Genomic DNA, 16606 nt, shown 5'->3' with positions numbered 1-16606 from the left:
CTCTAATTACTCCCCTTTTAATGTGCATGAATTTTGTGCACCAGGCCACTAGTTATATTATAAGTCTCTGGATCTTATTTTAGCCTCTGTTTTACCTGGCTTCCTCTGATACCTCTCTGTCTGGTAGGGGAAGGAAAGGTGGCATCTCATTACTGCCAGGTAGGTGTAGAAGTCCAGGTTCCCAATCTGCTTCCATTGACACCCAGCTGGGGTGTCTGTGTGTGTGTGTGTGTGTGTGCCTCTGTGTGAACACGCTCATTACTGCTGGCCAGCAGTTGGAGCTCTCCACTAGACCTCCACTGATATTTACCTGGCTGAGAAGAGTAGGCGTAGGCGTGCCTTGATTGCTCTCACATGGCTCCCACTGATATCATGGGGTTAGGGTGGCCTATTTTTGTTTCATAGTAGTGAAGTTTCTGACTCACAACTAGGCCTTCCATATAACCCGGCAGAGAGGGAGAGGGTGATATTATGACTTCTGCAAGTCTAGGCTCTGCCTGTGGTGTCCACTGACACTGTAGGGGGCTTGGTCGGTTACTGCCTGGAAGGGATGAAAATCTCAGGTCTGAATCTGCAAGATATTAGAGCAGCGGTTGTCAACCTGTGGGTCGTGAACCCTTTGGCAGTCAAACGGCCCTTTCACAGGGGTCGCCTAAGACCATCCTGCATATCAGATATTTCCATAATGATTCATAACTGTAGCAACATTACAGTAAGGGCCAGAAGGTTGAGAACCACTGTATTAGAGCATCTTGGTTTAGTTTGGCAAGGATGGAAATGTACTCTTTGTTTCTATTGATTTGCCTATTCTGGACTTTTCATATCAGTGGAGTCTGTGGCATTTTTAATCTGGTTTCTTTCACTTAGCATAATGTTTTCAATGTTGTTGCATATATCAGTACTTCACTTCTTCTTATTGCCAAATAATATTCTATCGCTTAGATGTGCCACATTTTATTTCTCTATCAGTGATGGACATTTGGATTGATTCCTCTGTGGTTGTTATAAGTAATGCTGCTATGAACATTCATATTCAGGTTTCTGTGTGGGCATGTTTTCAATTCTCTTGGGTATACATACCTAGAAGTGGGATTGCTAGGTCCTGTGGTAACTCTGTGTTTAACATTTTGAGAACTCCATTTCTTTTCTGTTACTCATTTTTCTCTTACTGTGTTGTGATGTTAGGAAAGGGTTGTGAGGTATTTTGTAGTTTCTTTTGGGTTCTTAGAAAGAACTATCCCCAGACTTTAGACTTATTTATTCTCTTTTTCTTACATCTGTACTCTTTTCATTAAAATTATGGGTGCTTATAATTAAGTTATTCAACAGATAAGTTAGATGAGTATTCAAGTGCTTTAAGCCATTATTTATTTTGAAACATTATGAATGTATAATTATTCATAGCCATGACTTTTATATTAATAAATTTTTCTGTGCTTTTAATTATTTAGAAAAAAGAAAGTGAGTGTCTGCAATTAAATATTTTGGTGCTTCGAAATGAACTGGAAAGACAAAAGAAAGCTTTGGGACGGGAGATGGCATTACTGCATAAGCAACAAATTGCATTACAGGACAAAGGTAAGTAAAAACACCTTGCAGATTGTCTAACTCCTGCATTTACATTTTTCTTTCTTCATAGGCTCAAATAGTTATCTTTGTGTAAATATGCTGATATAACTTAAAAGTTTTTTGAAGTATTTTGAAGATTCATACAGAAAAATATACAAATGTATGCACACACACTATACTTCAAAGTGTAAATACCTATGTAAGCTAAATCTTCATCAAGAAACTGCATATGAAGACCTCAGCATCTCAGAAGCTTCCTGATGCTCCCTCCATTCCGTACATCTCAGCCAGACTAACTGCCACGTTGACTTCCTAGACCAAACATTGATTTTGCCTAATTTCGAACTTTATACAAATAGAATCACATAATATGTACATTTTATCTTCTGGCTTTACTTCAACATTTGTTTGTAAAATTCATTTCTACCTGCATGTAATAACAGTCTTTTTCTTACTGTCAGTAGTATCCCATTGTATGAATATGAATTTATTCTTGCTTTTGGCATTTTAGTAATTTCTAGGTTAGGACTATTATAGATGTTGCTTCCATGAATGTTATAGTACATGTTTTTTAATGAAGGTTTTTTGTTTTGTTTTTGCATTTCTGTTGGATATAAACCTAGGAGCAAGCTTTCTGAAGTGGTTGTGACAGTTTATCTCCTTTCAGTCCAGCAGTATACTGTCCTATATCCTTGTCTCTTGTCCTGTGTCCTTGTCAGCATTTGGTACTCTCTGTCTTTTGTGTTTTAGCCTTCCTGGTGGATATGTTGTAGTATCTCCTCGCAGTTTTAATTTTTATTTCCCTGCAGACTAATGAACTTGAACATTATTTCATATGTTTCTTGCTGATTGGGATTCACTTGTTTGTAAAGTACCTGTTGAAGCCTTTTGCCCATTTTTTGGGGCGAGGGGGGGTTGACAAATTTTTTCCATAGGAGTTCTTGCTATATAATGGATATGGGTTCTTTGTTTGAAATATGCATTAAACATATATTCTCTCATTCTGTGGCTTGCTAGTTCATTTTTTAATGATACCTTTACATGAACTAAAGTTCCATTTTATCAGTCTTTTTTTTTTTAACTTAAGGCTTTTTTGTGATCAATATAGGAAGTATTTGCCTACTTGAATGTCACAAAGATCTTTCTCTGTGTTTTCTCTTAAGTGATTTACTTTTGTACTTTTTACATGTATATCTATAATTCATCAGGGATTGATTTTTTGTGTATGATGTGAGGTAAGAGTCAAGATTCTTTTTTTTTTCATATAGTCAGTTGACCCATCACATTTATTGAAAACCATCTGTTCTCCATTGCACTGCAGTTTCACTTTTATCATAAACCAGGTGACCATATACTGGCATGTCTGGTGCATTGCCCTATTTTCCTATTCTTTTGCCATCATCTCAGTGTTTTAATTTCTCTCAAGTTATAATTGATCTTGCTATCAAAGTTCTTCCACTTAGTTGTTCTTCAAGATCACCTTCTTTATTCTTGTCCTTTTGCATTTTCATATGAATGTCTGCACAGAAAAGAAAATCTTGCTAGGATTTTCCGTAGGACTACAGTGGGGCCTTGACTTACGAGTGTCCTGACTAACGAGTTTTTTGAGATACCAGCTGTCTCTCGGCCGATTTTTTGCATTGAGTTGACAGAGTAATTTGAGTTAACAAGCTCCTTAACAAGCTTGGTCTCAGAGCGAATTAAACTCGTAAGTCAAGGCCCCACTGTACATTTAATATATTTATCAATACAATTGGGGGATTATAGATGATTTACAATGAGTCTTCTAAAACCAGAAAAGGGTATATGCCTTTATTAGATCTTTGTAGAACACTGAAATTAACTAACTTTGGTATGTGGATGTTTCCCATGATTTATTGAACTTACTTTTTTTTTTTATGTTTTATGATACTGTTGTAAACATCTTTAAATTTTATTTTCTACTTGTTGCTGAAATTTAGAAATAAAACTGATTTTTTCAGTGGTAATGATTTTTATTATATATGCAAAGAAAAATTCCTCAAAAGTCTTAGGGACAAATTAACAGTTGCTAATGTTAGGGTAATGGCCCTGCAGCTGCAGCACTCACTCTGGTTATTTATATATTTACATTGTAAGTCAATTATATTTATATTTAAATATAGTATTTAATGAATCTTGAGCCAAGTTAAAATATTTTAAAAGCACTTGAGTCCCTGATATTGATAACATGAAGGAGAAAAATGTATTTTTCACTTGCTTTTGCAGCATTGATGTAGTGTGTTTGCTAGCCAGTAGTGAAATGGTTTGCTAATATGAATATTACTAGTAACTTCTTACATAGTAAGACTGCTCTTTGGCACTTGATGCTTATCTAGGCACTGAGCCCAAGAGCTCAGTGAAGATACCAAGTCAGTAATATATGATATTTAATCTTTGCTACTGATTTTTCTGAATGACCATAAAGGAATTACTTAACCAGTGCATCTTTATACACATCTGTGCAGTAAGGATAGCAGCTCATAACAGTGCCATAGGGATTAATTTGTGTAAACATTTGGAAGAAACCAGGTGCCTGATATGTATTTTATGTTTTTGTTTATAAAATTCATTTCAGCAGTATGATTTATTGGAAAGAACAAAAAAGATAATTTTTATCCATGCTGCCGAGTGGCCACATTACTCTGAGGGGCCTTGTTACTCCATACCCATAAGTTTCTCATTCCCATACCTCAAAGGCAGTGGTTCACAACTTATGATCTACAGCAACTTCCAGCTGGGTCATGAGCTGAACTTTTCAATATTAATGTTTATTAATGTATATATTTTCATTTCTGGCAGATATTAGTAGTTTAACTTATGATGTTTAATAAAAAACAGATTTCCCCTCATTAGTGTGCCAAGCTGGATAACCTTTACATTAAATAATTATATGTTGGTTTACAGGGTCTTTTGCCCTAACGTAACCCCCAAATCTTTGGGAAGCAGCAACACTTTATCTAAATTAGTTTGCTTGAAATTTGGTGTAGAAAATGGTATGAAACATTGATCTTGAGGAAATGTGTTTAGTAGAACCTAAATACATTTTATAAATGTTGATAAAATTCAAGAACTGAGGACAGTGGTGCCTGGGGAGTGATACTAACTTTTCAAATCCAGAATTCTCTAATCTTTGTAGAAGGAAGCTACTTTTTAATGCAATTAGTTTCTTGATAGTAACAATAACATATGTAGTTCTTTATACTTAGAAAGTGCTTGTACAAAGGTTACCATATTTGATCCTTAAAGCAATCCTGAAAGCTAAGTGTGGCAAATATTGTTCCTTTCATTTATATATGAGATTCTGAGATGGTAAGTTACTTGGCCAGCTACAGACAGACAGTTAGAAACCAAGTTGAGATGTGTCCCCAAATTCTGTGCTTTTCTCACTGTTCCATACTACTTAAAGCCTTGCAGAATACATGTATTTGAAGCCTACATAAATCCTATGAAACAGATAACTTTTATCAAGATCCTGTAATATGCCAGATATTTCACTTACGGGATATCATTTCATTCTTAAGACAGTCCTAGGGATCATAACTTTTACCTTTTTTTCCCTGGGGTAAAGAACTGGGACTCAGAGACATTCCCTAAGGTCACACAAATAAATAACAGGTCCAAATTCAGATTTAGATTTCTTTGATTCCAAAGTTTATTTTGTTTCTACTAAGCATAATATCATTATTCCTTTCTCTAGTATGTGTCAAGCAAATAAACTACCCGATGGTTTGCTAGTTTTCCATTTGGCCTGTGGACTAACAGATGGAGAACTTTGTTCTGTTGTGTTCCTTGTTATTACAGGATGGGTGAAATGAGTTTCCCAATGATTTCTTTGATTTGGTCGTATCTTAATCAAGAGATTGGAATTAAAGATCTGTTCTCTCAGTTTGTCTTTAGCTAAGTCTTTCAACTTTTTTGGACATATTTCCTTTTCACAAACAAATCAAACAAAAATTTGAAATAAATAGTCAAGATTTCTTACAGCTCTGAGATTCTACTTGTCTCAGGAGGATAGGGGCAGAAAAGATGGGGATTTGTTCACCTGTTTTATGAATTTCTAGTTTTCAAAGTAAGATTCTCTGGCCCAAGTATGTCTATAGATGGCATTTGTTCACTAGAAAGCCATTTGATGGACCCACCTCTTGGAATTTTGTAACTAGCTATATTCAACTTCTATTTTACAGATTCTTTAATTCGTTTTGGTAAGCAAGCACAAAAACAAATACATTGTTTTAGTGACATTGTGTGTAAAAGATATAAGATTTCATTGCTCAGATTTGGAGAAAGCAGTTCTTGGCGATTCCAGTGAATGAAAAGTTTAGATTTTTTTTATCACCAAAATAAGACATGTTTTATATTACTTTCCCAGCACTTATGGTTTCTTTTTGTCATTTTATAATAAAGTTTAGTAATTAAGGTGAACTATATATCTAGTTTGTTCTATTTAATTAGATTTTGACTTGGTCAACAATTTAGTCTGTTCTTTTAGCCTGCATCTCAAATAAAAGAAGACTCATAGTATATTTAAATTGGTACTTAAAGTTTCTGTCAAAGATCCCCTAGCTTGTTATTTGAAGTTGTAAAGATATTTTATTAAGTATTGTGTAATAGTTTTCTTCTTTTATGTCATAAGGTCACAAATTGAAAAATTACACCTCACAAATTTTATAATTCAAGATATATTTATTTGAAATGATGGTAAAATTTAAATTTTATTAGTCTCTGTGTGTGTTCTGATGTTTTTAGAGCCATCTGACAGAAATTCCTAAATAGACTTCCTTAAAAATTATTAATATCTGCCTTTCAAAAATTTTTGAACCTGGGGACAATTTTCTCCTGGAATATATGCTATTAAAGTTTCTTTACTTTCAGCTATTGGTACTGAATGCAGCTTGTGAAAGGCAGTAAAAGCCAGACAACTTGGTGGTTGTGAGAATAAATGTGGGCCCTAAGTAAACCTCAGATTTTCTTCTCAGAATGATTCATTTTTCATATATTTGTAATGATTTATTTCAGTAATGATTGATTGGATTGTAAGGAGTTTATAATTATTTATTCCAGTAATGACTTGATTAGGTTGTAGGGAAGTCAGATTATCATATTTTGCAGTGCAAAGTATAAATGTGTAGAAATAAGCCACCTAACAAAATTTTACTTTGGTTTATTATCAGTTTTTCTCTTCTTACTCCCACAACACATTAGAAATGGCATTTACCAAAAACACATTTACAATTAGATGGTTCAACACAGGAGTAAAAGAGATCATTAGGCATGTAAAGGAAATGGGAAGAGCACTGAGTATGTGTGAATGTGCACATGTGCCTTCATCAGTTCTTTTATTTGTCATGTATGGGATACATACAAACAACCAGGCACTCTGTAAGATGTTAGAAACAGAATGATAGGTGTGCTTTAATATATGACAAAGATATGTAAAAAGTGCTATAGGGACACAGAAGATGAGCATCAGAATACCCAGTATAGGAGGTGATGTGGGCTAAGTCTAGAAGAGTAACTAGTAGTAGATAGCTAGGTAGCGGGAGAAGGTAAGACTTTCCAGGTAGAAGGAACAGTTTATACAGAGGCATGGAATAGATTAGAAAATTGCAGGTAATTCCCGTAAAGCTTCAACTAGGGATACATTTGAGTTAAGGTTCACAGGCGAGTCCAGAGAGGTAAAGAATGACCTAATTATAAAGGAAGTTTATGCTGAAGGTTTGAAGATGTTGAAATAACTTAGGCAAATTTTCAAAGACAAAAAAATAGATAGGACTGTCTTTTTTTAAATATATTTTATTGATTTTTTTATAGAGAAGAAGGGAGAAGGATAGAGAGTTAGAAACATCGATGAGAGAGAAACATCGATCAGCTGCCTCCTGCACACTCCCTACTGGGGACGTGCCCGCAACCAAGGTACATGCCCTTGACCGGACTTGAACTTGGGACCCTTGAGTCCGCAGGCTGAAGCTCTATCCACTGAGCCAAACCGGTTAGGGCAGATAGGACTGTCTTGATGACCACAATATAAAATGGAAATTAGATATATATTTTAGGAAGTTCTCTTTGAGAAGTTGAGGGTAGAGAATTGTCATTGAGGAAGGTATTATAGTAATCTAAGCAATACAGAATTAAAATCTAACCAGATTGGAAATGTAAAGGGAGGAGGGAGTATATAGGTTCAAAAGGTATTTAGATGGTAGACTCTACTGTTAATGGCTTAGTAGATTTGAGGAGAGAGGAAGAGAGAGGTTTTAGGATAGTTTCTGATTTCTGATTTGAACAACTATTCACCAAGACAAATACTGGAGAAGCAGATGTTGGGGTAAAGAGAGAAAAGGGAAGAGTTAAGACTTCAAGTTTTGGATACTTACTTAGTGGGTAAGATAGTCAATAAGAAGCCAACGGATAAATTAAATATCAGATTGTGGCAAGTACTAGAAACAAGCTTCAGTGATAAATGTAACTGGGGGACCATCTTTACAGAGATTACTCAGAAAAGGTTTGCTTGAGGAGCTCAGTCTTACAAAATAAAAATTTCTGGAGTACCAACAGAGGGAACCTAAGTAAAAAGGCTTGGACATAGGAAGGGTGTGAACTGTAGAATAGGAAAGAGGCCACTATACCTGGACAGGAAGAAAGTAGTATGAGATGTGATGAGAAGAAATTTAAAATAAATTGAAGAGTATTGACTTCTTTTTAAAAAATCTTTATTGTTGAAAGTATTACATAGGTTCTCTTCCCCTCAACCCCCATTAACCTCTTCCAGCCCGCTCCTGTCCAATAATTGACTTTTCCATTGAATAGGAGGAGAAGGCATAGGTATAGGTGAGTTTACATGTTGGGTAGTGAGCAGGACTGTAAGAGTCCTATTGTGTCAGGCTAGTATGAGGTAAGATAATTAGGTATTGGATTTAGGGGAGGTTCAAGGAGTTGGGGTAATGTATGGAATAGTCATCTCCAAGAGTGGGAAAGCAAACTCATGAGGAAATTGTAGAATTGCTGGACAGTGTGCCTATTTGTGCTTTGTGGTTATTATTTCTAAAGTAAAATCAGTCAGGCCAGTTATATAATTTTATCTGCCCACTTGGAGTTCCATGGGGGAAGGTTGAGATGCAATTATTGAATAAAAGTGAAATTGTCCCCATTTTATAAATGAGGAAAATGAAGTTCAGAGAAGTTGAGACTTATCTACAGTCCTTAAAGTAGCACAGGTAGAATTTTAACCCAGATCTTTCTGATTTCCTAAGTTGATGGACCTTTCAGTATAGTTCACTCCCTCCCTTAGGATCTGCCTATTGTATTTAAGCACTAAAATTAGCTCTGACCTTCATAGCTGTCGAGCCAATTGTGTAGAGTTATGAAAAGTATCATTTGCTTCTCATTGCCTGTTATAAGGAAGTATATCAGTTCTTTAGGGAGAAAAAAGTCTTCTCTTGGCACTAAATTTTGAGAGGAATTTAGCATGCAGTTTCTTATGTGCTAGATATTAAATATCATAATGAAATACAGTCAATTGCAATTTTGCAAAAGTTACAGCAAGAAATATCTATTAACCCTTGAGAAAGGCAACATCATAAATCATAGTACAAAAAAGGCATTTCTGCAGGGAGGGAAACTAAAATAGTTGAAGTATATTGCTTTTTGGTCATCTGACTTGATGTAGAAAACCCAGAAGAATGACAGTTTATTGGTTTTAACTATAATTTTGACAGGGGCTGGCCATTGGCCAGTCTGAGACCAAACTCTCTGGTGAGAGAGAGGCTCAAGAGTCTGTGTTTTGTTTTCTTGATGGGAGCAAAATTCATATTTGCTAGCTTTAGATTTACAGGAGACAGCATCGACGTTGGTTATTAAAATTGCTTGACTTGAGTTCTTGCTAAACAGAGGGTTCATCTTAGAGTGGAACATTGCCATGTGCAGGGCCAAACATTTCAGAAAGCAGTTTTGGAACATTGTAAACAAAGCATGTGCTTTTGCTTTCCCTCCCCCTCAGTGACCCATTGATAAGACAGTAAAGAAATGTGCATAAAGAGTAAATCTATGTCGATGGTGAAAATAAAAGAAGGTGCCATCAGAATAGCAAAGATTTTGACACAGTTTCAAAGACACAAAGAAGATAGGATTGTCTGATGAATAAACTGGAGTAGAGAGAAACTGTAGCCCAGAGCACAAATGGAAAATGCTGCCGTGGGGGTTTCTTTTGGAGCTCAGAGCTCTCAGAGACCTCAACGTGGAATTGAGGAGGAATGGTGAGCAGTAATTAGGGAAGCTGGGCCTACTGCCCCATTCTCTTTCCTCTAGGAATTTAGACTAACTTCCTATAACATTTGCTCCAATTGCTTTCTAAACATAATGATTTCTTGACCTGGTTAGGTCCCATGGTATGAATGTTTGGCGTAAAAAGGTGGAGCAGAGCCTAATTCTAGACTTTTACAATCTACCCAGAGGGAAAACATGAAAGGCAGCTCTACTTAGGACTGAAATACCCTAAATTTGTACAATCCCAAAGTCAAGTTCTCTTATTTGACAGTTGTAATGATTTAAAGTAAAGGTACTACCTTCTCTCAACATATGTACTCTGAAAGAAAGCCTAATTGTCAATAGGACCTGCCTGCTTACACTGAGCTGGCACTCAGGGGTAAAGCCTTTTATATAAATAAATCTTTATAGTATCAAAGAAAACCTACACTAATTACATATGCTAAGCAATCTAATCATGTGTTAATGGGTTTGAAGGAAAAAATAAGGGTCGACATATATTTGAGGAAAACAGTATGAAGGAGATGAAATTGAACAAACAGAATAGCTGACCCAAGAGAAAATATAAAGAACAGAGAAAAGCTTTAAAAGCCTCAAATTAACATCCTCAGATTTGATTTCCAGCTTCTGCATAGGATGTAGAAAGATGGGAGGAGCTTCCCTTCCACCCTGACAACAAGAGGAAGCTAAATGATGTACACAATTACTGCTCTTCTTGAATCTCTCAGAGAATCAAGATTGCTGGGCAACCAAGTTACCTGATATGTAACTAAAGACCAGCATCTCCAAGGAGAGGCAGATGTGAGGACTGACTCACCACTGGTAGAGCACGGGAGGAAGTTGGGGTCACCATATAAAAGGCAAAATAATTCAACTACAGTTCTTAACAAATTGCTGATCACTATTGTGGGCTGCTATGATACTATAGCAGATACAAGGCAATTCACACCTGCTCACAGTTTATTCTGCATGGACCTAACTCAGACGTTCACAAGAAAGCTTGGAGGCAGGGCAGAAAATCGTGGAAAGTCTCCCTTGGTGGTGTAGGCCTAGAGGAGGGAAGTGGATGTTGTTGCAAGAAAGTCATACCCTTCTTCCTTAAGAACAAAAGCATTGAGCCTCTGGGGAAGGGCCTGCAAATCCTGTAGTCTCCAGGGCATAGGTGAAAACCTATTGTGACTGGAGGAAGAAAAAGGAAAAATCACTGTTCTTGGGGATGGGGCAGGAAACTGTGTTAGATCTAGACGGTTAGAGATCTCCTGTCCATAGGGGAAGGAGAGTATTACTGAGAAAGCCCTACCTTGATAACATAGGGACACAGGGTAAGCCTGGCTTAATCAGGACAGCAGAGAAACTCCCGACCCAACTTCCCAGCCAGGCTAGAAAGCACAAAATAACAAGCTACAGTAGTTAACCACTTGAGGAGAGGCAAGAGCATGGTGAGACACCCTTATTTAGGTACAGGGAATACCTAAATCTGAGCAGCATCATTGAAAAAAAACCTGCAGCACACCATCCCCTCCACCACCACCATCTTCAAAAGGAAAAGTTAGAGGAAATTTGAAGGTTGTGATACACTGAAGGTAACCATGGCAGCAACAAAACCCAAATACAGCTCAGTACCAGACTTTATTGACTTAACCCCCAAATTAAAAGTAGAAGAAGCAGCATACCATTTTCTTTGTTGCTTTGCAATTGGTGTTCAGGATTCAATCAAAAGTTTTGAGACAAGAAAAGCAAAACAAAAAGCATCACCCATCACCACCACCACTACCATCACCACTAACAAAATGTCAAGAGAAGAAATTAACAGAAAGAGACTCAGAAATGACTCAGATGTTGGGACTATCAGAGAGGGAATTTAAAATGACTATGATTAATGTGCTTCAGGCTTTTGTGGAAAGGTGGATAGCATATACAAACATATGGTAAGTTTCAGCTGAGAGATGGAAACTATAAGAAACAGTCTAATGGACATGCTATAAATAAAAACACACAGTACCAGAGTAAAGAATGCCTTTGACAGACTCATCAGTAGATGATACAACTGAGGAAAGAATCACTGAACTTGAAGATAGGTCATAGAAATTACCCAAACTGAAACTCAAAGAGACTCCTTCAGATGAAAGTAAGATAATTCATTATCAGAAAAGAAGACAAATGTAAAACTTTAGACCAAAAAAAAAAAAAAAGATAATTCATTATTGGCACTCCTACACCCCAGAAATGTTAAAGGAATAGGATACCAAAGACATGGCTCTACATAAAAACTGGAAATGGTTGAAATGAAGAAATTATAAAGGCATTTTTTTCTGATTTTTCATTGCTCTAAAAGACAATTGATTTTTTAAAAAATGTACAAATAGCAATGTTTTGGGGTTTATAACATGCATAAAGTAAGATGTATGAAGAATTTGAACAGTGGGGAAGGTAAGAATTAGGAGTGTACTATTTTTGGGATTTACACTGTACATGAATGGTATAATATTATTTGAAGGTAGACTTTATTAATTAAAATTCTATGTTGTAAACTCTGGGGCAACTACCAAAAAAAAAACACCAAAAAAACCAAAATGGAGGTAAGAATAAGCCAAAAGGAACAAAGAAGGAGTCATTAAAAAAAGAAGAAGAAAAGACTCAATTCAAAAGCATAAAAAAAATCAGGATAAAGGAACAAAGAATAGGTGGAATATATAGAAAATAACTTGCAAAATGGTAAACTTTAAACATATCAATGATTATATTAAGTGTAAATGGTCTAAATACTGCAATTAAAAATGAGATTGTTTAAATTTTATATCAAAAAAGGCCTAACTAAATGCTATCTGCAAGAAAACCACTTTTAATATAAAGATATAGATTAAAGGTAAATGTGGAAATAGTATGCCATGCAAATACTAATCAAAAGAAGGCTGGAGTGGCTGTATATGGAGTAGGGCAAAAGTAGTTTCACAGTTGTGAGTATGTGAAACACAGTTTATTCTTTTTAAAAATATATATTTTTATTGATTTCAGAGAGTAAGGGAGAGGAAGAAAGAGATAGAAACATCAATTATGAGAGATAATCATTGATTAACTGCCTCTTGCATACACTCCCCTCCCTTCCCTCCTCCCCATGTGCCCTGACCAGGAATTGAACTGTAATGTCCTGGTTCATAGGTCGATGCTCAACTACTGAGCCACACCATTCAGGCCACAGTTTATTCTTGTGTTATTATTTATTGTTGTGTTATTTTTCTGTAAGAACAACTATAAACCTATTTTTGCACCATCAGGCATAGTAGACTTCTGAATGAAGAGTATTGGTTGGAGTGTCGCTTGTACACCAAAAGGTTTGGGATTGATCCCTAGTCAGGGCAAATATGGGAGGCAACTGATTGATGTTTCTCTCTATGTGTCTCTTACCCTTCCTCTCTCTAAAACATATCCTTGGGCAAAGATTTTTTTTAAAGTACCACCTACAGTAAAGACAGGTAGTTGGTTGGAGCGTATCCCATATACCAAAAAGGTTGCAAGTTCGCTTTCCAGTCAGGACATACACTTGGTTGAGGTTTGATCCCTAGTTGGGGTGCGTGAGGGAGGCACCCAATTGATGTTTCTCTCTCACACTGATGTTTCTCTCTCCCTCCCTTTCTCTCTCTCTCTCTCTCTCTCTCTCTCTCATCAATAAAAACGTGTCCTTGAGGTGAGGATTAAAAAAAACTACAATGGTGAAAAAGTCAGTTCATAAAAAGGCATAACAATTATAAATATGTAGGAATATAACAGTAGAGCCCCCCTCCTCTCTTTGTCTCTCTCTCTTTCTCCATACATGTGTGTGTGTGTGTGTGTATGTGTGTGTGTGTAAAACTAATAGAACAGAAAGGAGAAATAGACAAATCTACAATACTAGTTGGAACCACAACATGCATCTCTCAGTAATTAATAGAACCAGTAGAGAGAAAATAAGGAAAGAAGACCTTAACAGCACTGTCAACTAACTTAACCAGAGAGCAGACCACTCTACTGAGCACCAGCAGAACGTACATTTCTCTTCAAGTACATAGGGCACATTCAGTTAGGCCATTGGTATAATAAAACAAATACAAAAGACTCAGAATAATAGAAAGTATCATCTCTCACCAAAACAGAAACTAGAAATCACTGGTAGAAAGATGTTTGAAAAATTCCAAATACTGGGACATTTACAACACACTCATATATAAATCTTAGGTCAAAGAAGAAATAACAAGGACAATGAGGAAATATTTTGAACTGAATGAAAATGAAAATATTTCAACATTTAAAGGGATATGAGCCTAGAGGGAACTTAGGTTATTTGATGCTTATAACAGAAAAGAAGAAAGGTCTTCTATCAATACTTTAACCTTGTACCTTAACAACTAGAAAAGAAGAGCAACTTAAACTCAAATCAAATAGAAGGAAATACTCAAGGGCAGAAATTAGTGAAATTGCAAACAAAAAAAGAGTAAAGACTTACGCTTTTATATATATAGATGGGCTTGGGAAAGACCAGGCTTTTCTTCAAGTTAACCAATCAACTTCACAAGCTTACGTGGACTTCTGATGGATCCACCCCCTAACCAATCTATTTCCTAAATCTTCTGGGGTTCTGTGTTCCTTATCCAATGCAATCCTTTTCCCAGGCTAGACAAACAGGCCTCTATGGTTGCCATCTTGGCTCCTAATGCCTCATAGAAGCACTTTACCCCATTCTCCAAAAGGTGTTCTTTGAAAGTTAATAAAATTGATAAGCCTCCAGCCAGATAAGCCTCCTGACAAAATAAAAAAAGAGAAAGCACAAATTTCCAATATCAGGAATGAGAGAGGAAACATCACTACAGCTCCTACAGAAATTAAAATGATAAGTAATATTTTGAATAACATAATTGTAGCATGTCAGAAAGACACTGGAGCAAGGCTGAAGAGAGTTTCACTGGCCAAATCTGGCACCACTTGAGCACTAAAAATGGTGTAAATATAAATCATTGAAAACATGAAATTCATAGTTCCATATTGATAAAAGGTTGCTAATGAAAAAGGGAGGTCTCTTGCTTTGAAAAGAGTGCAGAGTGCTGACTAATAGATATAAAGGGAGTACTGAAGTTGGAATGTTATATTTTGCAACCATAGTAAAGATTGATTTAAGCAGAAAATATCCATCAATGTTAAATCTGTATGAAAATTTAGGTAAGTGGGACATATACATGGACATCAGTGATTCTACATGTGATATTGTTAGCATAGGTAGCTAAAGATTAATAAAGGAAGGGAGCAGCCCTGCTGGCATGGCTCAGTGGTTGAGTATCTACCTAGGAACCAGGAGGTTGCAGTTCAGTTCCTGGTCACAGCACATGTCTGGGTTGTGGGCTCGATCCCCACTGTGGGGTGTGCAGGAGGTAGCTGATCAATGATTCTCTCTCATCACTGATGTTTCTATCGCACGCTCCCTCTCCCTCTCTGAAAAAAAAAAGTAAAAATAAAATAAAGGAAGGGAGCAAAAGAAATCAGACATTATTAAGCATAGTCAACTAGGGAGCATAAAGCCTGCTTAACCAGGAAGCTACTGCTTCACAAACCCCAGGGGATTGCAGCATTTCCCTGCAACCTGTATAGGGAGGAAGAACTGACTTTTCAATCTCCCAGGTTCACTGGCTCAGAGAATGGGGTAAAGTGCTTCTATGAGGCATTAGGAGCCAAGATGGCAACCATAGAGGCCTGTTTGTCTAGCCTGGGAAAAGGATTGCATTGGATAAGGAACACAGAACCCCAGAAGATTTAGGAAATAGATTGGTTAGGGGGTGGATCCATCAGAAGTCCAGTGTCCGGTCATCCAGTCGTTCATTCAGCCAATCAAAGTGTAATCCTATATAATAAAAAAATAGACTGAACGGAGGAACAACCGAACAACCGGTCGCTATGATGCACACTGACCACCAGGGAGCAGATGCTCAATGCAGGAGCTGCCCTCTGGTGGTCAGTACACTCCCACAGTGGGAGCGCCACTCAGCTGACTGATCCGTCCCAGTGGTCCACCAGCCTGGTAGCAGCCACTCACTCCCTCAGTAGTCCTGCAGGTTGGTTCAATCTCCAGAGAATGGGCCAGGCACCCACAGACTGGTGCTGCCAGCACTATCCTCGGCTGCTTCCCCTCCCTAGGTGCTCTGCAAGGAAGAAACGATATAAAAGTGGCCACCAGGTAGCTTCCGACAACCCGCACGAACATCAGCAGGATGGATCCTGGATCCCGGATCCCAGGCCAGCAAGTGTGTCCCACTACCCACCCAAAGGGCCTATGGCGTCCTGCCCCTCGTCCCCCGCCCCCCTGCCTCTGGCGTGCACCAGATGCAGGGCCCACAGCTGGCTGATGACTGCTGGAGCAGCAGCGTGAGCCTCTCCAGATTGGGACTGACGGCGTGAGCCTGCAGCAGACACAGTGGGGCTGGGATGAGAAGAGCGGCAGGCAGGAGTGGCAGGCGGCATTGGACTGAGGGTTTTGGCCCCTTCCCCACAGGCCAACCCAAGGGACCCCACCCATGCATGAATTCGTGCACCAGGCCCCTAGTGATAATATAATCACAACTTAACACAGAATTTTTCTCCAGGAAACCAGAAACACCAATTAGAAAAGATATATGCATCCCTATGTTCATAGCAGCACAATTTACCATAGCTAAGATTTGGAAACAGCCTAAGTGCGCATCAGCAGATGAGTGGATTAAAAAACTGTGGTACATCTATACAATGGAATACTATG

General features: G+C 37.5%; 1 protein-coding gene across 1 annotated transcript in view; it reads left to right on the top strand.

The window, feature by feature from the left end:
• Positions 1-16606, top strand: part of LOC102769384 (UV radiation resistance-associated gene protein) — a gene marked incomplete at its 5' end in the record, with an annotated part of 166060 nt that overhangs the window by 120749 nt on the left and 28705 nt on the right. The window contains one exon of the mRNA XM_015557473.1: positions 1452-1578. Within this exon, the coding sequence (XP_015412959.1) occupies positions 1452-1578 (127 nt within the window). The remainder of the gene's footprint in view (positions 1-1451; positions 1579-16606) is intronic.

Source organism: Myotis davidii, unplaced genomic scaffold, assembly GCF_000327345.1.
Source record: "Myotis davidii unplaced genomic scaffold, ASM32734v1 scaffold169, whole genome shotgun sequence".
Classification (NCBI taxonomy): Eukaryota; Metazoa; Chordata; class Mammalia; order Chiroptera; family Vespertilionidae; genus Myotis; species Myotis davidii.
Note: the sequence above shows the minus strand (reverse complement) of the source record. Positions and strands in the feature narration are given on the sequence as shown.